Source organism: Melampsora larici-populina, assembly GCF_000204055.1.
Source record: "Melampsora larici-populina 98AG31 unplaced genomic scaffold MELLAscaffold_69, whole genome shotgun sequence".
In the NCBI taxonomy this organism is placed as follows: Eukaryota; Fungi; Basidiomycota; class Pucciniomycetes; order Pucciniales; family Melampsoraceae; genus Melampsora; species Melampsora laricis-populina.
The window spans coordinates 201,635-223,339 of NW_006768833.1; the positions used below are offsets into that span (position 1 = coordinate 201,635).

Here is a 21,705-nt window from a genome sequence, read left to right on the forward strand (position 1 = left end):
TTAATCATAATAAGCTCGTAGAGAAATCAAAAGTGCATTCCAATGCGAAATAATCGGTATTTAGACACCAGAACGTAAGGAAAGATCAACAAGATGAAAGATACAGAATTGATATATTGTTACATGACCAGTTCGCAAACGACAGGTAGATAAGAGACATACAAGAGCATCAATCATGAAATATACAATGATAAAAAATCAATAGTGAAATAATTGACTTCGAGATAAGAATGATGCTAAAGAGATGAGACCATATAGGAAAATTACTGAGGAGATTTTGAAGCTGCTCGTTTAAGAGCAGCTGCTGCCGCAGCTTGTTTGGGGTCCGTGGGTTGTTCTATTTCTTCAGCCTCTAAATCGTTCAGTTGATGACCAGGGGCGTTCAAAGGGTTTGAGGTGGTAGTCCGAGGTGAAGTTGAGCAATGATAACTGATATCTTGCTCAGGTTGATAATGATGCCCTAGATCACCACCAAGTCGATGAGAGGAGGCAAGAAGCAGACGGTCGTGTGCTAACATCATTCGATTAATTGATGAATCGAGTTCCTTGAAGTCATTTCTGCAAAAAAAAGCCAATGAGTAAGTGAAAAAGTGAACACACACCTCATCAACGGATTACATTGAGATAGAAATGTGCAAAAGTGTAGTGTAAGAGTGATAGACTGACAGATGAGGTCCAAATCGATTGTGGGCTAGCTCGTGACAAAGTACTCTTCTGACCATCGCATAAGATCTGAGCCCGTCCAATCGATCCGTAAGTAATCTGAGTTTAATTGATTGTCCGCTATTCTCATTGACACCTAAGATTGTAGGATGAATCACAGGATGTAATTCACCAAGATGAACGACGGTGAATTGATGTTCGACCATCACTTTCTTCACAGATGGATCTGATGCAAGTCTTTCTAAAAGCTCTCGACGTTCGGTTTCGAATTCTGGATTAGGTAAAGTTTCAATTCGATAAAATCGAAAAGGAGTTTGATTTCTTTCAGGTGTAGTTCGAAGAGTGATGGGTTTAATACTTGCTGCTAGTTTTGCTGCAGCACGTTTTTGTTTTAGAATCTCATGATCTTCAGTTTTTTGTACGTCTTCTAATGATGAGGTCACCAATAAGATCTTGTAGTGTTTGTCTTCGAAACCAAGAGATTGAAGTGTTTTTGAGTCATCTGAACCAGGAGAGCTTAGAGTGTTCTTTCTACCCTTGATGATTAGTTTGAATAGAGTTGATGATGATAAATTGGATCCGATGATAGAATGACAAAGTTGATAGAGTGTAGTTTGAAGTAAGATTGAATGATGATAGGTTGATATCTTGTTGTGTGATATGGTTAATGAAACTGAAGCTTCTTCTTTTTCTTGATCAGTCATCGTTTGGTTAAATAAGTAAGCTGAAGGGTTGAAAGTCAAAAAGAAAACTTGATATCTATATGGGATGCTCTATAAACCCATACTCTCAATACATGTAATCCCATATTGACGTCATCGACTGAAAAAACAGATCAGACTTCTCACATCAGCTCACCATCATCAGATCCTCTTCCCATACAACATTCCTCGTCAGTTAACTGGCAGCATGAATCAGAACTCCAAGGAACAACCTTCATCTGGATCTAACATCTTTGGAGATCAAGTTCTACTCACTACTTCACCATTGAACTTACAAACCGTGGTAGATCAAATCTCTGGTCCCACAGTCGGTGCAAAGGCCATCTTCATTGGAACCACTCGAGATTCTTTTCAAGGCTCGCCTTAATCTTCTGACTGACCAATACCAAAAAACCACTCAATCCTCATTACCCTCTCTTTTCTATGCAGGACGTACGGTTACTTATCTCTCTTACGAATCTTATGCTTCATTAGCTATCAAAACAATCCTCGAAATAATCAAAGAAGCACGAAACCATAATGCTTCAACCCTTCAAGCAAATGACTCAAAAATCGTCATTCATCATATCTTAGGTGAATGTCCAATCGGTGAAACTAGTATTATCATTGGTGTTTCATCAGCTCAAAGACTTGGAGCATTTGAACTTTGTCAAAACTTACTAGAACGTGTTAAAAAAGACGTTCAAATTTGGAAACGAGAATACTATGCCGATGGTGGAGATCCTTGTTGGAAAGAAAACTTTCCTACTATAACTCTTTAATCTAAGAACGTTTCATCCTCTTGATTCTTCTTTCTTAAAGATCTCCGGTCTCCGGGTTTATGTTTTGTGTTTAAAAAAATAAGCTGTGACTTGACGAAACCCCGAAGAGTATGACGTCATTTATGTACCTATTGTAATTGATGAGGTGTTCACAGTCCAGAGAAATCATGTGTCTATCGCTGCGACCGTTGAACTCTCAAATAGCGGTGAAAAATCAAAAGGCAAAATTTCATGCTATGGCTTGTATGGTTTTGAAATCGACGTGGTGTTGCTTTCGGTGACTTCAAAGCTCAAAGGTTTTTGTAAAGATGAATGCAAATATCGGGTAAGCTAAGCAATCCACCAACAGAGGTGCATGGTTTTGCAGACCATATTGAAATTGACATTGTTACAGTGGACATTCTACATTGCTTTCCACTCATTACTTCATATTGGCATCTTAGGGGGGGGGGGTGTGATAGTGTGTATTTATCACGTGTATGCATTTCATATGAGATCTTATGTTGTGTCCTGTGCAAACCTAAGACTCTCTATGTGAAAGTTTTTTAGGTTTCTTGGGGGTGCCCCTCCGCCGGGACGGCTGAGGGGGTGCAGGACAACCGGGTCACGTAGGTGGGAAGCTCTGAATCCGAAACTCTTTAAGTTGATCGCTTACTTTGCCTTTCCCCCGGCTACAGCGTTGTCTCTCTCATCAGGCCGCCTATCATCCCTTCCAACGTCTCTGCGCCAATGCTCGTTTCCCCCGTTCAGTCTTCTACGCTGGGGGGACCGCTCTCTACCGGGTTGGTTTCCATGCCAGCTCCCTCGGCGACCTCTGAATCGACTCGAGCGGGAGTCCGGTCGTTTATCTTCCCAGGCTGCCGGTGCTGAGCCTCCGGGTCCTTCGTACACGGGTAAGGTTGTAAATGAGTTCTGGTGTGAGAAACTTTGGGAGCGGTGGGTTGGCTTATTGAACGAGGTTCCATTACTGGTCTGGTTTCTAGAGTCAACTCCTGAGATTGGATCGATAGTTGCTTTAACTTCCCCGTCTGCGTACGGGTTAATCTCTTTGAATGCTGGCTGGAAGTCTTTCAGGCGTTCGGTTTCACGTATGGCTTCTCTTTCTAAACGGCCGTCCCGGATCGAAGGATTTGCAACTGAGCCGTCTGAAAGTCGAAAGGTCATCACCGCGGTTCTCACTGCCAAGTCATACCGGAACGCGACTGGCCAGTTGGAGTTTTCACGTTTAATGGCGAAAACGTTTTCTTTGTGAGTCTTGAACTTCGCTGCCAGCTCCTTCCATTTATAATGCTCAAGATAGGATATGAACAAGTCGAAAGCTACTACCCACTCGCCGAAGGTCATCTTCCACTCTAGAGGGACTGTTAGACCGATGTACGTATCTTCCAACTTCTCCTTCACTGAACGCTTCCTGATTGACTGTTGCAATAAATCTTGTCGCAGCCATTGTGTATTGAACACTGACAGGGGGATGTACGCGTCCAGAGCCACCATCTTCGCGGAAAAGTACTTTGACAGAGCAACTAGACCATGGGATTCAATTCCCTCGTTAGAGAATTTGATTGCACCCGCTTTCTCAGATGTGGTCTCTGGGTCATCGGCTGTTAGGTCGACTCGTACCACTGGTGCGGTGCGTTTCTTTCTCGCTGGCTCGCTCTGTTGCTCTCCGTTAGTCGGGAACAAGGCTGGATTGATGGGCAAGGTGTTTGCGGTAGGGTTCGGCATTACTGTCGGGTGCTGGTCTTGCACAGGCGGTTGGGTGCTCTGTCCTTCTGCTGCCGGCGAAATCTTGAGGCCTTTGGACTCAAGCCAGGATCTGATTGCTTCTGGCGACATTTCGTCAATCCGGTTCAGGATTCCTCGTGTTTCGCCCGCTGAGAGCCTGCCGACGTTTTCGTTGGATACCACGTTGGCTGATAGGGGTCAAATGTCATGCTCGTGTCAGTTCCTTCCCTTCGTTTCGATTCTCTCTTTCGAGGCATCACTCAATGGTGGGAATGGTTTTGATTGGGTTCATCGCTCAAAGCGGCATCACTTCAGTGGATGTGGGCAGGGCTTACAGGACTTCTCTCTGGCCGCATTACCATTTACTATCTCGGGTGAGATCAGGCTCGACAGGTCGCTTCGACGTGATCCTCCGGTAAGGCTCGGGTCGAGATTAGACTTGTGTCTTTGTCTTGAGCCTAGTTCGACGCTCTCTGATTGCTCGTGGGAGGATGCGTCCTGTCTGTCACGGCGCTCCGCTTCCGGTTGCTTGTCCGTGTTGTTAGAGCTCGCGTCTCTGTTGCTTGGTGGCTGGTTCTCCGAGGGTTGAGTTGTGCCTTCCTTGGACTGGGGCCCGCCTTCGGGGGTTTCTTGTGCAGCTGCACCGCTTCGAGTCGTTGTGCCAGTTGGAGGTGTGTTCTTGTTCGCACCTTGGCCTTTCTTCCCGCCTTGACCTCTCTTCCTTCCTTGAGTAGCTGATGATGTCCCTTGGCTAGTCGGATTGTCGCCTTCCGGGTTGGCTTGGTGTGTGGTTGACGTGTTGTCCAAAGTCCCGTCTTGCGTCTGCGCCTCAGGAGGGGAGGCGGATCCATTTCTCAGTCTGTCGCTGCTTCGCTTCACTTGGGCGTCAAATTGGTCAATTTCACGTTTGGCAGACATCTAATTCTGTTACTGATTCGTGTTGTGACATAGACTTCAAGTGGGAATGGGCTATCAATGGAAGAAAAAAAAAATTTGTGGGAAATTTTCAGCTCTTGAAGCTGTAAAACTAAGATAGCCAAATGAGCGATGCGTTGAGAAATGTGAGATATCTAGGGGGAGAAGTAATTGGCGCAATGGGAGGGGAAGCGTGAAAATCTTTTCACACTGAGACCCTGAATGTAGCGCCATTGTACAGGTTCTCTCGATATAGAGATAATCACCTGATTCTCCCCTGTAGAGGCATATGCGCGTACCGTGGAAATAGGTGGTACCGTCGTGCCTTTGGGTACCACCTTCCATGAATGCCAAATTTAGTGCTATGAGAGCATCCGCACTCGTGCGGCAAATCGAGTGCGGTAAGTGTAAATTTACTTCAACGGCGGGGCTTATTCCACACCGGGAGCAAAGTAGACCCGCGGTACATAATTTTAAGGTTGATTTGAAGTAAGACAGAAGTAAATATAATCATAGCCTACCTCGTACTTTATCTCAAGTAACTACTTGGGTCCGGTAGCTTTCCGACTCGAATCAACCTCCATCTCACTCAACAATATTCATACACACCACAATCTGACCGATGGAACCCAAAGAATCGAAATCTTGCAAGCCACGCGCTCCGAACTGGACACCAAAAGAAGAGCAGCAATTGGCCATGTCTTGGATACATGTCTCTTCCGAACCGGAGATAGGAACTAATCAATCCTCCGAGATGCTCTTCAAGAAGGTTGCCGATCACTTCAACTCAAAGATTGACCTCCATCAACGTGATTGGGAGCAAGTCCAAACCTGGTGAGTTGAGTATGTTGTCTACTGAGTCATATACAATGGCTCATTGTTGTTTCTTGAAGCTGGAACTCTCTCCGAACCTCCACACTTAAGTTTTCTAGTTGCTACGCTAAGATCGAACGAGCTCCCCGAAGCGGTAGAAAGTCTCTTCGTCATATGCTGGGTTTGGGGAGAGGTAGTCGGCAAAAAGTTGGGCATTTGCTGCTTCTCTATCCCTATGTACCATTTTTTTCTTTGGTCGTTCATTTTCATTGTCTTGATCTGAATTATCATCTGAACTTGAATCTTGACTCCACTATGCGAGCTCCTCCCTGAAAAATTCTCTTGTTCTTTTGAGGTGTCTTGAGAAAAATGTGCTTTCTGGCATTCTGGATCGCAAAATTTACTAGTCTTACTTCTGTGTTTTACAAATTTACAAACTTTTCACCGCTGTGGGTTTTGTACAGTATAGGTGAAGTAACTAATGATACATGGCAGATACTGGACACGAGTGTGATAATTGTACATAATTAGTAAATTTTAACTTACCGTACAGGTCGGTACCACAAAAGTTACCGAAACGTACCACAAACGAGTGCGGGTGCTCTGAGTCCTACATTTTGGATTTTCTGCACAGCTAGGGGAGTCCCCACGTACGGCTCGTGCGAGGCGGCAGAAAGTCTGATTTCAACCCTGATGTATTAAGAAACTGAAGCATATCAATGAGCAGATCTTGCTACAAATGGCCCTCGACTGCGGCTGAGTTCTGGCTCAGATATCTTCTCAGTCTTTGTATCCCAATAAGCTTTGACTTCGCGAGGATTTCTTCGATGCTAAACCTCGGATCTTCCGTCTCTTGACCCCCTGTCATCCTGCTTGAATTTGGCCGCCAGACTTATTCAAGCTTAGTGACATGGACTGTTATGTTTTCAATTTCGTGCACAGCTGGGGAATGATCTGATCTTACTACATACATCCCTCGGCTGCGGATGAGCTCCAATGCCGTCTTTATCCTCGACGAGCTTCATGTACTGCGATTTCTGTGATGGTCAAGGCTGTATCAAAGCTGGGCATTTTCTTCGTATTGCTCGTTAGATCGTTGAATTCTGCCCCCGTCGTAGCTAGGCCTTTTGTTCGAAATACTTTCCATATACTCGTCCTTCATCAGCAAATAGCCGCACAAAGGGTTGATATTAAATTGGTCTTTCTGATCATTACAAAAAGCGCCCGCAAGAGAGTGATTTAAACTGCACTCGTTTTGCTATTGAAGATCGAACTGCACTTCACAGTAAAAGATTTTACATCTAAGTGGGAATAGGTGCGATTTGTTGGTGTCACTATTCCTATTCTAGCCCTTGAAGCAAATTTTTATGGTCTCATATATTTCCTATATAATCAGGATTTCATTGTTCTGATCCATAAGAGGACACAACATCGCAAGCGATCAACTTGAAAAGGATGATGTTTCCAATCCTGAGAGGATGTGACAATCAAGGGTTCCTCATGTTTACGATGCTTCTCATGGTCATCAAAAATATGTCAGTCGTGGGGCTCCCAACTCTCCCGAAAGGTATCAATACCGGACAAGGAGTAGCAGAACATCTCATTGAAGACATGAATGGAGCCAACGAAGGAACGCACCGCGACGTTGTTCCTCATATGCAAAAGCAAGATCGCCATCAGGACCTTCAATTCGACTCACAGGCAAGAGAGAATGAAAAGGTACCAAATCACAAAGATGAATCTTCTTCATCTGCTCACGAAGATAAAGATACCTTGCCTTCAGGTACGAACACAGTGGCCTTCAATGGAGACTTGCCATCTGTTGCTGATGATGAAAATGGCCAAAACATTTAAGAAGAAATCACAGCTAGCTCCGTAAAGAAAGAAGAGGATGTTGAAATTCCTGATACCGTAGGAAATTTTGACAGGGTCATCGAACCGTTCAAAATGGATTCTGCTCCTATCAAGGTCGCAAAATGGAAAAGCCGTGAAACCGGATTGAGTGTAGTCTGGGCTGACATTGACGGTGTGTCGACCTATCGTCTCTTACAGGCACTCGCTGAACCTGACCATGATTTTTCCTCACATTGGCAGGTCCAATTGTCAATGGCTATTTGACCGGTACGTTTTTATATCGACATCTGTTGCCTGCGTTCCGTGACTAAAGCAATGAGATGGCCTATCCAGTTGCTACGGAGATCTTCAATGATTCCGGGGTTCCCCATACCCTTGAGCATCTCATATTTATGGGATCAGAAAAGTGGGTGAACAATTTGATTGGGTTATCCACAAAATCCCTCTAACTCCTTTCTTCTCATAGATATCCCTACAAAGGAATTCTTGCCAGTCTAGCCAACAGGTCTTTTGCTACGGGAATAAATGCATGGACTGAAACTACTCACACAGCCTACACAGTTAAAACTGCTGGATCAGAGGGGTTTTTTAAGTTATTACCCAGTATGCAGTTTCATCCCATCTATAAATTCAGAACAGCAAACTCAATGAAGAACTTGTCCCTTTCAACTGAGCAGTCTACATCGACCACAGTGAGCTTTGCATTTCCTTGTCAAATAATTCTGGTCACTGTTGGAGATTCATTAACCCGTCCCCTTGTTTCCCTAGTTCTTTATGCAAAGATCCCTTCTTCAGCATTCACAACTGAGGTGTACCACATCAATGGAGAGGGTGAAGATGCTGGAGTGGTTTACTCTGAGATGCAAGGACGTGAGAATAGTAGCACCGACTTGATGAGTCTTCGGTACGCATTTGATTGAGATATCATGTTGCACAGGGCATTTTGCTGATTTCATAATCGTATACTGATACATGTCAGTTCTCTTCGCGAGATCTACCCGCCTACAAGTGCATATCAGAGTGAGACTAGTGGTAAGATGGCCGCATTGCGAACACTGACAGTTGAACAAAGTGAAGAATTTCCCTGAATATGAAATGCTTGGAATAGATTGCTCATCATTGTTGTTGATCCTTAGTTCGCAAATATCACAGCGATTATTATCATCCGCACAACTTACAACTGCTCGTCACTGGGAAAGTTGACCCCACAACGCTTTTGAGTGTCTTACAAGAAGAAGTGGAGCCGTCCCTAATCAAACACGGACAAGACAAGTTTCCTGCGGAATGGAAGCGGCCGTTCTTGGAGACCGCTAGTAAGGGTGGGGCAGTTTTGACGAAAGACAAGGTAGTGGAGGTACCATTTCCTGAGAAAGATGAGAGTACGGGGCAAGTCCAAATCAGCTGGGTGGGACCAAGCATAAATGTAAATACCTGCTTTCCAAGCTTGTCTGCCTTGTTCAGATCTGAGCTCTTTGAATCGTATCTCAACCTATCTACTCTTATTCGTCAGGACTACTTGCTCCAAGATGCTTTAAAGATTTTGGAAACTTATCTCACTAAGACGGCCATATCTCCCCTGGCAAAAAAGTTCATTGGTGAGGAATTTGAATCTGTCTCAACATCATTTCAAAGTTACTGATTCTCCTTTTGTCTTCCTTCTAGATATTGAGGACCCGCTCTGCACTGGTATACTTAGATCAAGATTTTGTCACAGTTGACATTTTACCCTAGCTGATATGTTGAATTTTTTTCTGCTGTCCTTTTGTATGTCCAGGTATAACTTTTTATCCAACCGAAGGTGAAAAAACAGTGATTTCGGCCTGCATCTCAAGTGTTCCTGCTGAACATTTATCAGACTTTGGTAAAATGTTCAAAGATGCACTTGCTCATGAAGCCGAGAATCTTGATATGCAACGTATGCGGATGACTATTGAGTGTGATGCTCTAGAAATTGCCAATCAACTTGAAGCAAATGCGCATAGTATACTTTCGTCAGCTATCATCTCCAACTTCCTGTATGGGTCAGGTGAACAACTCGTGGCCGATCTTTCCACAGTACTTGAACGTTACAAGACTTTAGCCAGCTGGTCTAGGGAGCAGTGGTCTTCCATGTTCAAAAAGTTTGTGTTTCCAAACCCGCACACAATAAAACTGCAACTGATGAGATCCGTATGTCTTTTTCCGTTTTGAACATAGATGGCTTGTGGAGAGTCCTAGTGTCACTGTGATTGGAAAACCTTCAGGAAAGCTTGCAGACCAGTTAGTCGCCGATAACAAAGCCAGAATTGAAGAAACCAAAAAGAAGTATGGGCCTGAGGGTCTGAAACAGCTGCAAGCAAAATTGGAAGCCGCTCAAAAAACAAACGATACTCCTCATCCTCAAACAATTCTGTCCAACTATCCCATTCCCAAGATGGAAAGTATCAAATGGATTGAAGTTGAGTCTGCCCGTGCTGATGGATCCTTGAAGGGTGACCTGCAGGCTCAGATAGACAAGAAAGATTCCACAATCTTACCGTACTTCATCCAATTTGACCGTTAGTATTCATTGTTGTTGTGCATCAGGCGCTTGAAAACTGATCTCTTTTTACAATACTGTCTATGTAACACTTGATAGATATTGATTCCAACTTCCTTAGAATCTCTGTCCACTTGTCCCCTACCGACTTGCCAGCTGACCTCGTCAAGTATCTCTACATCTGGCTTGCTTTGTTTTTCTCCTTGCCGGTCAAGAGATCCGATGGCACCTTGCTTCCATTTGATCAAGTTGTCAAGGAGCTCACCAAGGAAACCATTGAGTATAAGACACACATGGGAAGCTCAATTAGTCAGACTTCAGAAATCTGTTTCAAGATTGAGAAAAGCAAATACCCAACGATGATAGGCTGGCTGAAGGATCTCCTCTGGGGAAGCCAATTTGATATAGACCGGTGAGTTCTGCTTGTCCAACCATAAGACCATATTTACTGACATAGTGCAATTCTGGCTCAGTCTTCGGATCATTGTTGCCAATAATTTACAACACATTCCATCAATGAAAAGAAGCGGAGCGGGTGTCTGTGCCGCATTATTCCAAGAACTTCTGTATTCACCTTACACAGCACCATACATGTCAAGTAATTTGTTCAAATTAGATGAATGGCTACCAGAAATTATGGAACAGCTCAAGTCCAACCCTCAAGAAGTCATCAAAAATTTGGAGCAATTACGCAAGCACTGTGAGCTGTCTTCCTTGCTTGTCATAACACGTGGGAGCTGAGGCAGATCATCCCCTATCTCTTCTCATACTTTAACAGTGTTGCAACCTTCTACTATGCGTCTCAGTGTTGTGGGAGACATAAAAACTCTGCAGGATCCCAAGAAAAGCTGGTTGGAGCATTTCCAGAAGATTCCGGTATGACCTAGCTCCTTTCAAGTCCACTTTATTACTTGTCTTACCATTTTCCCACACCACACAGTCATCAACATTGAGACCGCCACTGTACAGTAGTGATGTCCTCAGTGCTGATGGTCTTAAACCATCTGGTAAAGCAATTGTGATGAGCATGCCCTCAATTGAGTCCAGCTTTGCTTATCATGTTGCCAAAGGTACATAAACTCAATGGGGTTGAGATGTCTTTGCTTGTTACTCATATACTGATATCAATCATTGGACATTTCAGGGGCTCAGGGTTTCAATCATCCAGATCGACCGGCTTTGGCAGTAGCTGTCAGTCTGCTTAATTCAATGGAAAGTCACCTGTGGAAAGCTATCAGAGGAACAGGTCTTGCGTATGGCGCTTCCATGCGGTCAATCCCAGAATCTGGGCATGTTTGTGTCCAGATTTATTCCAGTCCTGATAGCTGGAAGGCTTTTGAGGAAGCTGGTAAAGTAATGAGTGACTTGATCAGCAAAAAGGTGATTCTACCTCTAGATATTTCATCTTTCTTGTCCTGGATTTACCAACAGGTTTTGTTTTCTTTATACTTGCTCCGCTTTCACAGCTCATATTGGATGAGCTATCACTAGAGGCAGCTAAGAGCAGCCTGGCATACGCTACTGCAGAACTAGAATCAACCATGGGTAGTGCGGTAAGCTGAGCTTCTTTCCATCACATTTGCAAATATATCACATCATGAATCTGGATTCCAATGATGAGTTTTTGTAGGCATTCTCAACCTTCACAAACATGGCACTCAAGGGGATTGAGAAGGATGCATCAAGACAACTCCTAGACAAAACTAAGGTGAGGAAACTATCTTGATCTCAAAATCACATCTATCTTTGGTATCAGGCGGCTTACAAGATCAATTATGCCAGGATATCACCATTGATCAAGTTTTGGAAGTGATAGAGAAATACTTCCTACCAATCTTTGATGCACAAACCTCAGTTGCTGTGGTCACCAGTTCACCTGGCAAGGCAAAAAGTACTGCTGCTAGCCTCAGAAACGCTGGATATAGAGTTGAGGAAAGGGACTTGAATGTTGCATCACAGTAAGACAGTGAGAAGGATAGCATACCACCTGTAAGGTGTCATCTTACATTACACATGTGACAGTTGCACATTGTCTAGTTCCTAAATTAGAACTAGACTACAGTCTTTATTATTCTTATTCTTCTGTTATATCTTTTTGGTTCATCACTTGTTTGTTCTACTTAGAGTTCAGGATATGATCTTCTATTGAGCTATGCCTAGTTTTTTTCCAAAATCTATTCTTTGGGTCTACATAGTCATGTTTTGACATCAGCCTTTTTTGGGATCCATTGTAGTTCCCTTGAGGAAATTCTGTCACCTTTATACATATATAGGTTCTTTGGCATGTGGTATGTTTTTGTGTAACATATAGAGGTTGGGAAAACAGAATTATCACCCTTATCAATAGATTTCACCTTAGTTGGGCAATATACTATACAACAACATATAGGTTATCATACATATAGAGTACTTCTTTGTGATCTTGAAAGGCTATCCCGCTTCAAGAGCACATGATCATTGATGTGGCACACAAGATTGATGCTTGGGAAATTTGTCCACAAAGATAGATTTACAACAACAGCAATTCAATAGGAGAGTGAGTATCTTAAGTTTGAGCTCTGAAGTGTAACTGGTTTTCCTTGTAAGCCAGTGGATGGCAACACTTCATTTCAATTTGAGAAGGGTATATAGCAAGGCTCAGCATATATAATTTGCAGTTTTTGGTGATCTGTGATGGAGGCACCCATATTTGAGCCTAACTTGACCCCTTGTAGTAGATGATCCAGTCTTTGCCAAGGTTGTTCACTCCAATTGGTCTAAAACCAAGCTTGATGCCAATGACTTGACCACTGAATAGGGTATGTAGAGTAAATAATCACATCCAAGAGAAATTGTTTGTCCATTGTTGAGAAGATAAGTGAAACCTGAAGTCCAAGAATCATTGAGATTGCAACTAGCGGTGAAGTGTTGGAATGTGGGCTTTTGACCTGTATTGTGTGTGTTTTGTAAATGGCAAGACCTGTTGGCTGCAAATCACACCAAATCACAATCCATCAAGTAGCCTGGGTATTTTTCCTGAGGACCCAAAACGAATCAATGAATTTATGGCTATCTTTGAGTCAATATCTCTAAGGTGGTAAATTATGTGGGACCAGAGAGAGTACATTTGTTTCTCAAAAATCATGTGTCATGGAACCATAAATCAGCAGAGTTTGATTCATGTTGCACAAGTAACTTTGCATTTCAAGAATTGGCCCACTTTATTGCTCTTACACATCACCCTTCATAATTTCTCCAAGCCCTGCAAACTTATTTACTGGAGATATACATATATCAGAGTCAATCACATCTTCATTTCGGAACCCCACTGAGGACTGGCATTTTTTATGTGTGAAAATGCCAGTTCTATCACCGAAATACAAGTTACATTTTCAAGATAATCTTGAAACAAACTCGCCAACTGGTTGGTTGGATTAAGACTTGTTTAATGAATTGTCCGATGTTTTTTGATCTGAGAGCCACCGTAGTGCTGGTATCATTGTTTGTTGCAAAGCTTGCACCACTTCAATGAGTTCAACAGGAAGGCAGAGACTTGGGCTGATGAATGTATGTGTCTCTGATCTTTGATGAGAAGTGTGACGCTAGGTGACGATGAATTTTTGGTATATCAATGAATGGGGTTACGGGGATTTGAACCCAGGATTGCTATTGATATGTGATCTCCTCCAACGAGAAAACCCGGGTGTATGATTGGCCAATGGGTATGGGTTTAGACAGGCCCAACCAGAGCTCTAGTTCGCCATTTATCGGTTGGTTGCCCTTTACCGTCATCATCAACTTTATCGGCTTGGAGCTTCACAATATGGGTGACATCGAACGTCGACCACCGATCTTCATGGGATCATTCTTTCTTGGACATCCTCGATCTGATTACAAACCTTACGATCACAAATCAGCTCTCACAGCTGCTGCCAAAGCTGGAACTTACACCGGGGTCAGTCAGCTACCGATTCACTTTTCGAACTTCAAAGCTGGTTCAGCCCTTTGAATTTAACTTCATCCTACGGATTTGAAATAGCTCGCAGGCTCAATAGTTAGTGCTATTCACCATGGAGTCATTTCTCCGGTCGAAGGTTACAAGGGTTACTTTGCAAACGTGACAAAATTTACTGCTATGGCTGGTAAGTGATCAATCTTGGTGACAGACGAAGGGCATATCTCGACCATTTGGCTAAACATACATCCTTCGGTTTAGCTGCGGTGGGATTCACATATGGAGGCGTATCTGAGACAGTGGCTGGGTTGAGTAGCATATTGATCAAAATTAGAAAGACGGATCAACATCAATTGATTCGTGACTGCTTTTTATCTCATCCGGATGCTCATTTTACAGATTGCGAGATGAGAATGATCCTTGGAATGCAGCTGCTGGAGGCTGTGCTGCTGGTTTTATTCTTGGTGTACGAGCTGGACACCTACCGATGGTAAGAACTTTGAACTTATGAATGAACTCATCACAGTAGTCCAAGACCTCCCCAATCCATAAACTGACATATATATTATCCTCATATTTTTTCAACTAGGCTCTTGGAAACTGTGCACTGTGGGGTACAGCCGCTGGAGGGTTCAATTATGCTGGTGCTACTCTTATACCAGCTCATATTCGATTATCAAAAGCTGAGCAACAAGCAATGCGACTTGAGATTTTGGGAGAGCCCAAGAACCCTTTATCTACGCAATGAATCTCTTGACTTCTCTCTTACATCCTCTTATCCCTTGAGTAATATTCTGTTTGAGAGTATTCGGAGCCTCGCCTTCTCTGATGAGTCTCGCACTCAAGATCTTCCTATTTGACAGGTCACCGATTTACCTTATGCATTTGCGGGCTGTTTGACTTCTCCCTCCGCTAACTCATAAGAATCTTCGAGACGTCACATGAAACTTGAAGCACCGCTTGAATAGGGTTCTTGATCCCAAATCACCATGTAGTTGTATATTTGTCAATTTTACCTTGCGTGGTAGTGAGCAAAAGACTGTGATTGTGGCCCAAACGACAAGGAACATTTCAGCCTGTCTTTACTTATTTGAGTGGGCCTGGCTAATGATAAAGGTATATGATTTGAATTGTGCTTTTGGCAACACGTCTCATGAAATTCTCAAGTGGCACATAATAGACGGAGCAAGAAGTTGCAACCTGAGATTGACGAGGAAAAGAAGAATGGAGATCCAATGAGCTCAAAAGTACAAGATGATGAACCTGACTAGGATGAGATTAACGTACCATAAGCTATAAATGACGTTGGTGCACAAAGTAGTATATCGTCCCGAATTCCCGAACTTGGTTGTTCTACATTTATATCCAAAAGGCCCATTCAATCTAAGTCAGAATGTTTGTATTCATACGTGGATGAGAAGCATCAAATCCGTCTACCTTTGTGAGGGCTTGCGACTTCAAGTCCATTTGCCTCAAGTACACGATCGCGAGAAGGATCCAGTCAGACCACTTGAAGCTGCATTATATACACAGGTAGCTGCCATCACTGATCGCTTGATACCAAGATCCCTTGTCTCACATCCGCATTGGACGTTCATGGTTTTCGCATCCATTGAAACCTATTGAAACCTGAAGCCTGGAGAACTTCGCATTTTTGTTTACGTAATATATACTTGATTGACGTATGGCAAATGCCATTTTACGCGATGAACGATTAGCCCGCTTGTTTCAATCATGGTTGATCAACTGGTTTTCGAACCACAAAAAGGAACTCTACCGACGGATTCATCGGACTCATGACGAGGTTCACAGAATGTTCTTCCCAGTTGTAACCACCTCCTCTTCAACATGAACAATTTCTTATTGTTCTTGTCTTTTGTTTTCGAAAAAGATTGAAACTTTTTTCCATTTTCTTCAATTTATCATATTACAATGCAATACAAAGATGAAAAATCGAAAAACCAAGAAACACATCAAAGAGTAAAAACCGATGATCAAGAAGAAGAAATTATTAAATGGAACAGAACTTCATATTGAAAAAAATAAAATGAATGATAAAGAAATACAACAACAAGATTCAACTTCAGATAACGAAGAAAAGGGAGCACAAAAAAGAAACCATTCCAAAAAAGAAAAAAGAACATCAACTTGAAACTTAAGACACCGATACATTTTCATCAGATAAAAGATCTTGAGGTAAAATAGGGGAAAGTTCAATATTTAAATTGGGAGAAATTAGACCAGAAGCAGAAGATGATAATTTAGGAGAATCTCTCCAATTAGATTGAGTACGATCAACTTCACCAGATCTACGAGTAGGAAAATGCATATTAGAATCTTTTTGTAAAGAAGTTCTTCTACCACCTGGAGGTGACCAAATTGTGGTAGTAGGTATAGGAGAATGATTTCTAGATCTAGGATTATGATGATTTGATGATTCCCAAACTACACCTATACCTAAACCAGATGGTATAGGAGTAGAAGAAACTCTCAACATTTTAGTGGTTAGATTATTAACTCCTAAAAATGATGATTCGGTAGCTTCTCTTCTCATCGATTTCGTACCTACTGCTCCTAAGTTTATACCAAAGGTTGGACTAACATTTGTTTGAGGTGATCGATTTGGTGTAGTTGAATTCGGGATCCATGTTGACATTGGTTGAATTAAATTGCTGTGTTCGAGTGATGGAGATACACTCGGTGTGGTTCTTGTTGATCTTGCGACAGCTAAATTGTTATTCGGTGGTACAACCATAGGACAGTTTAAGAAAGGACTAGGGATTGATTGAGGAATTGATTGAGGAATTGATTGAGGAATTGACTGATGTAATTGTTGAGCTGGCATATATTGTTGCTGCTGTTGTTGATTCTTCAAACTAGGTGTCGATAAACCAAAGGATTAGAAATTATTTTCACAAGATTTTACGAGGAAAGAACCAGAAAGGCAAACATACATAGATGGAGATCTAGCTGATGGATTGCTAGAAGCACCTTTAACAGGTGCTCCACCTGGTCCCGTAATATCTAAAGCAGCTAAACCTTTATTCGATCTTCCTAAAACATATTCTACCTTTTCACCATCTAATAAAGATTTAAATCCAGCATCACATCTTGTGATACAAGAATAATGTACAAAAACTTTTTCGATCAAAAGAAAATCAAACCAAAGAGAGAATAACCCGATTTTAGTTTTTGTATAAAACTGAAATAAGATTTGAAAAAAGGAAAAACGAAAGAAAGAAAACCAAACTATCTGTTCCTGGATCACCATCCATAGTAGGAAGTTCAGCAGGATTATCATCTTGAACTAAAAAAAATCAAAAGTAAAGAATTAATAAGTATAAGAGTGATTATCAAAGAAGTCATCCTGAATATAAAATGAAAACTACGAAACTGAAACCAAAGCCCTTTCCGGCATTAAAGAATTTACAAAACCCAGATCTTTTAGGTTGAGTTTGAACTTGAGGGGGTGGAACTTGTTGTAACGGAGGATTAGGAATAGTATAGGCGCTCATCATATGAGGAGAAAGAGCCGATGGATGATGCGGATGCGGGTGTGGGTGTGGATGAGCAAGATGATGTGGTGGTGGCGGTGGTTGCATCATCATTGGATGGGGAGCATAGGCTAACATGATAGGAGATTGTTGCGGTGGATGATGATGTCCATACATGGCTTGTGGTGGTAAACCTGTTGAAGGATTTAAAACAAATGTTGGACGTTCGTATGACATCTTGAATTCTTCTTTCTCAACGATATCTAGTTTACTGATGATAACTGCTTCCTTTATAAATTTGTTCTGATGTTGTGTTTATTTATTTTTGTTTATTTATTTGATTTAGAAAATGATCGACTCAGAAAGAGATATAGAAAAATTAAAAGGGTACTATTGCGTTTATTAAAAGTTTTTCAAAAAAATAAGGTAAGAAACGATGTGATGAATAAATGATAAATGTGTATATAAATCTTATAAGTTCTTTGGATGAATACGAGAAAATAATTCAAACAATTGATAAGTAGTTGCTGAGATTTATATCAATGAAAGCTTATCCAATATCATCATTCTTCAGCTTTTGCTCATACCCGTCATCCGTCGGTTTAAGGGACTACCAAACAGGGTTTAGACCATCAAGAAATGAAATTGATCTGATCACTATTTTACACCTCCATCGGTCCTGATTCACGATCAACTCTTTGAAGTTTCTATTTCATATTGTAGATTGACTACTAAAATCTCACTTTTATCAACTTTTTTTCCCTCTCACTTTCGAGCGATACCGGTTGATATTGGTATGCAATGGAAAGACAGGACACCAGGAAAGACTCAAGAGTTGATTAGGTTGGTATGTGTACATATACGTGATGATTCAATATGAGATTCAATTTCAAGTGACACTGATATACCATCACCATTTTGAATCAAGTTATGGTATTAAACTTCAAAATTAATGCGTGCAGATTCTGTGCAAGATACTTGAGTAGAACTGGCAAGGATCTTGCACCTCGTCTCGCACGGTTTTTGCGTGGGTTCTTGCGCCAGCTGAAACACAATGACTGGGGTTGTCAAAACAAATAAAGTGCAAGTTTGGCGCAAGAGATCTTGGAGGATTCTTGCAACGCTGGATGTTGCGCTGCGAAGCGTTGCAAGCCGTTGCGCCGCCTTGCAGTCGCCATGCAGAATTCTCAGTTCCTTGCAAGTATCAAATGTAGCGCAACGGAGATTTCTCCGTTGGGCAACAGCAACACACCTGAGCAGTGTAGTTTTTGGTATGAATCGCACTATATGGGGCCCGGTTTCTAACACCCGACACCCAATTTTCGAAACTCTAAGGGTTTGCAGCCCGGTTTGTTGAAACCGGGAGACTAACCGGGGAAAGTCTTTTTCAAACTGTCCTCACTCTCTCATGTTTTTGGCGCTAATACCACGAAAATCATAATGGATAGAAACTTTCCACTGTTCAAAAGACCACACAGTATTTTCATCCAAAAATTGATCTACAATCTGATCTTTCCTTTGCTTCAGTTTATCATCTGGTAGGCAAACCATATGATCTCTACTGTTCCAAACAAAGCCTATGTATTTCTGTTTGGCTTTGAAATCATAACTCTTGGCTGGATTTGTACCCAATGAATTACTAAGCAAAGTAATATCTTCAAGCAAAACTGATTGATTCAGTCTTTTTAAAATTAAATAGTCATCTACCCAGAGAATATTCTGGGCAGGTCAAAAATTTGCTCCATTATTACCTTCCACACATTTGCCGGCCCTCTAAGAACCCCACAGCACATTCCACCACCAAATCCAACTGCAAGGTCAACCCATAAAGACTCTGAAAATCTATAATAATCAAGAATTTCTGCTGGCTTGGCTGATTTGGTAATTGGCAAAATACCTTTTTCCAATCAAAGATTGCAAAAAGCCATTCACCAGGTTTTTTGACCAGAAAATGAGCCACTGTCTTGGAATCATCTCAATAGGTATCAAAATTGTGCTTGTCAACAAAGAAATTCACCTCTTTGTTCTTTGGGTAGGATAAGTCATTGATCAACCTAACCAATCCATCTCCATTTTTTGCACTCCCCATTGGATTTGAATGAAAGAAGCCAAGATTTTGGAATGATTCTTCATGTGTAAAAGGTCCCACCATTCTCCCCTCTTGAACATCATTTCAAATGATCTTCTTGATTTGTTCTTTGTTAGAGATTTTTAGAATTCATTGATTTGGTTCAAGACATTCATGTATCAGTTAAATTTCATCTGGTTGATGTTAGTAAGAAAAAGAGCCAGTAAGTGAGCAGGTTATGATTGAGATTTAGTTAGTTTAACTGATGATGCAGAACAATCACATGGAAGGAGTGATTGTCTTTCAAGTCCATTCAATATGAAGACTTTGGCTTGTAGCGTTGAGATGCTTATGCAGGGGTTGTCCACGTGTTGTTCTCTGTTTTTTTTGTTCTTGATTTTTATATGTACCACAACACATCACAACAATAGAAAATTTGACCCAAATGGGGCAACACATTGGGCAATGGTCCAATCCAATGTGTTGCCATACATTGCTCTCCAGTGGCTGTTGCTTTGTGTTGCCCAATGTTGCTTGCTGAGAGAAAAACAGGGGCCCAAAGTTGTCAAACACACTGGTGCCCAAAACCCCTCAACCTTTTGTAATTGATGCCTCTCAAAAGTTGATGCAGATATTGCTTATACACTTTTGAATCCACTCAGCTTCTGAAACCAAAACATCTTGTGTGTGTGTTCAAACACATTGGTGTTCTTTTGTTCTTTCTGCCTCAACAATATTTTACATACAACTTGCAACATCTTGGTCTTCTAATCACATCAAACCTATCCATTCTTGTACTCATATAAATAGTACCAAGCTGAAAAATTAAAGAATCCCTACACACCATCATTCACCTTGGTCTTGGTTTCTTGATGCTATAACTACACCCATAGAAAAATTGGACTATAATGAAAAAGCACATGAGATGATGGAGAATTTCCTGGGATGAAAGAAGTATTTAATAGGCAGGAAAAGGTCTTACAAGGTTTATTCAAGAAAAATGTTGTTGTTGGAATCGAAATTTCACAATCCTTGGATGTACTACCACCATCAAATGTATGCATGCTTTGTGTGGTATACTAATGTTCTGCAAGAAATTGTGACACTATGGTGGCCAAGTATATATTGAACATACAAGACTTCATGAATTTGGAATCATTGTACATTATAGTTTTGATAATCAGTGTGAATGCTAGAATTATAGATTGAACAAGGTAAACTTCCTTCAGACCAGAGAAAGGAATGTGTGGATTTGGAAGACACTGTCCTAAAACTGGAGATAGTAAATAAAAGGAGACAGTTGTGTCAGATCCCATCCACTTGACTCTTTTCAGATAGAACTATATAGAAATCGTGAGTGAAAATCTCACTTCAGGCTTCTAGATAGACATTGATTTAGTTCTGTTTCCACATATCACGGTCACCATCAACAGATTGTTTATCTAAAATGCCGTGTTACAAAGCTATTGTTTGGGAAGGCATGGTGCCAGGATTGAAACCAGTGGGGGAGAAATTTATTGGTAGATTGTTGGAGAGGTCTTAGAGCAAAAGTAGGGGCTAAAATCAGTTGATCAACATTTGCTGACATGATGACTTCAGAATGCAAGGGAAAGGACTGCCCAATAGTGAATTTAGGGACCATATGGATATCAAAGCCAGATACCAACTACACCTATGTGTTTGAGATTCCAAAAGAAGGCTGTCTGCAAGGAATAATGACTGAACCTTTCAACAAAAATCACACCTCTTTATTTTGCTGTACCAAATAGAGTTGTGACCATAAAATGTAGCATTCTATGTATCAAGTTTTTGAATTTGTGCAGAGATGTATGTTATTGAAGTAGACTTTACAATAAAGCACAGAAAGGTGGCGGGCAATTTTGTTGAGTAGGTGGGCCTACATATTCTCTACTTGTTTTGAACTCCAAGTTATACTGATAACAGTTGTCTGAAGCATAGGAAGAGTTTGATGATTCAAACAATCAGCTTTTAGCCTCAAATCCCACCAAAAAGTACTTTATAAAAATGATCAGATTTTGAATTTATTTTCCATTTTTTTTTTTTGGAAATCATTCTCCTAATCAAAATGTTTAGGTTTAGGGTTTACCACTCCATGTCAATATCCTTGTAGCACATCAATGAGCACACCCAAAGGTATTTCCTCAGATCCTGTAAAGACACATCAAAGAAGTACCACAACAGACACATCTTCCTCTTATCAACTGCAATTTTAACAGC

The 21,705-nt window shown here is 41.5% G+C and overlaps 6 protein-coding genes across 6 annotated transcripts; 3 read left to right on the top strand and 3 right to left on the bottom strand.

Annotated features, from left to right (window-relative positions):
• Nucleotides 1-3: 3 nt before the first annotated feature.
• On the bottom strand, nucleotides 4-1,367 carry MELLADRAFT_118292 (uncharacterized protein; the record flags this gene model as incomplete). The annotated part of the gene is made up of 2 exons (XM_007417219.1): nucleotides 4-558; nucleotides 667-1,367. 2 exons carry the CDS (start codon nucleotides 1,365-1,367, stop codon nucleotides 264-266), a joined length of 996 nt encoding a protein of 331 aa, XP_007417281.1.
• Nucleotides 1,368-1,807: 440 nt separating this feature from the next.
• Nucleotides 1,808-2,146, top strand: MELLADRAFT_40217 (uncharacterized protein; the record flags this gene model as incomplete). Its single annotated transcript, XM_007417139.1, has 1 exon — nucleotides 1,808-2,146. A coding segment is annotated over one exon (339 nt), but the record flags the coding sequence as incomplete, so codon positions are not given.
• Nucleotides 2,147-4,177: 2,031 nt separating this feature from the next.
• Nucleotides 4,178-4,789, bottom strand: MELLADRAFT_68561 (uncharacterized protein; the record flags this gene model as incomplete). Its single annotated transcript, XM_007417154.1, has 1 exon — nucleotides 4,178-4,789. One exon carries the CDS (start codon nucleotides 4,787-4,789, stop codon nucleotides 4,178-4,180), a length of 612 nt encoding a protein of 203 aa, XP_007417216.1.
• A 2,310-nt stretch (nucleotides 4,790-7,099) lies between these two features.
• Nucleotides 7,100-11,933, top strand: MELLADRAFT_94306 (zinc metalloprotease; the record flags this gene model as incomplete). Its single annotated transcript, XM_007417184.1, has 20 exons — nucleotides 7,100-7,382; nucleotides 7,455-7,625; nucleotides 7,694-7,720; nucleotides 7,787-7,859; nucleotides 7,920-8,145; nucleotides 8,236-8,357; nucleotides 8,433-8,524; nucleotides 8,590-8,876; nucleotides 8,964-9,048; nucleotides 9,116-9,139; nucleotides 9,228-9,573; nucleotides 9,650-9,990; nucleotides 10,071-10,383; nucleotides 10,445-10,671; nucleotides 10,714-10,847; nucleotides 10,912-11,041; nucleotides 11,116-11,351; nucleotides 11,438-11,524; nucleotides 11,602-11,679; nucleotides 11,754-11,933. 20 exons carry the CDS (start codon nucleotides 7,100-7,102, stop codon nucleotides 11,931-11,933), a joined length of 3,462 nt encoding a protein of 1,153 aa, XP_007417246.1.
• Nucleotides 11,934-13,773: 1,840 nt separating this feature from the next.
• On the top strand, nucleotides 13,774-14,653 carry MELLADRAFT_112678 (uncharacterized protein; the record flags this gene model as incomplete). Its single annotated transcript, XM_007417200.1, has 5 exons — nucleotides 13,774-13,905; nucleotides 13,990-14,092; nucleotides 14,167-14,212; nucleotides 14,305-14,395; nucleotides 14,495-14,653. The coding sequence occupies 5 exons, from the start codon at nucleotides 13,774-13,776 to the stop codon at nucleotides 14,651-14,653; spliced, it is 531 nt and encodes a 176-aa protein (XP_007417262.1).
• Nucleotides 14,654-16,060: 1,407 nt separating this feature from the next.
• MELLADRAFT_94308 (uncharacterized protein) lies at nucleotides 16,061-17,636 on the bottom strand (the record flags this gene model as incomplete). The annotated part of the gene is made up of 4 exons (XM_007417185.1): nucleotides 16,061-16,781; nucleotides 16,860-17,043; nucleotides 17,156-17,212; nucleotides 17,300-17,636. The coding sequence occupies 4 exons, from the start codon at nucleotides 17,634-17,636 to the stop codon at nucleotides 16,061-16,063; spliced, it is 1,299 nt and encodes a 432-aa protein (XP_007417247.1).
• Nucleotides 17,637-21,705: the final 4,069 nt, after the last annotated feature.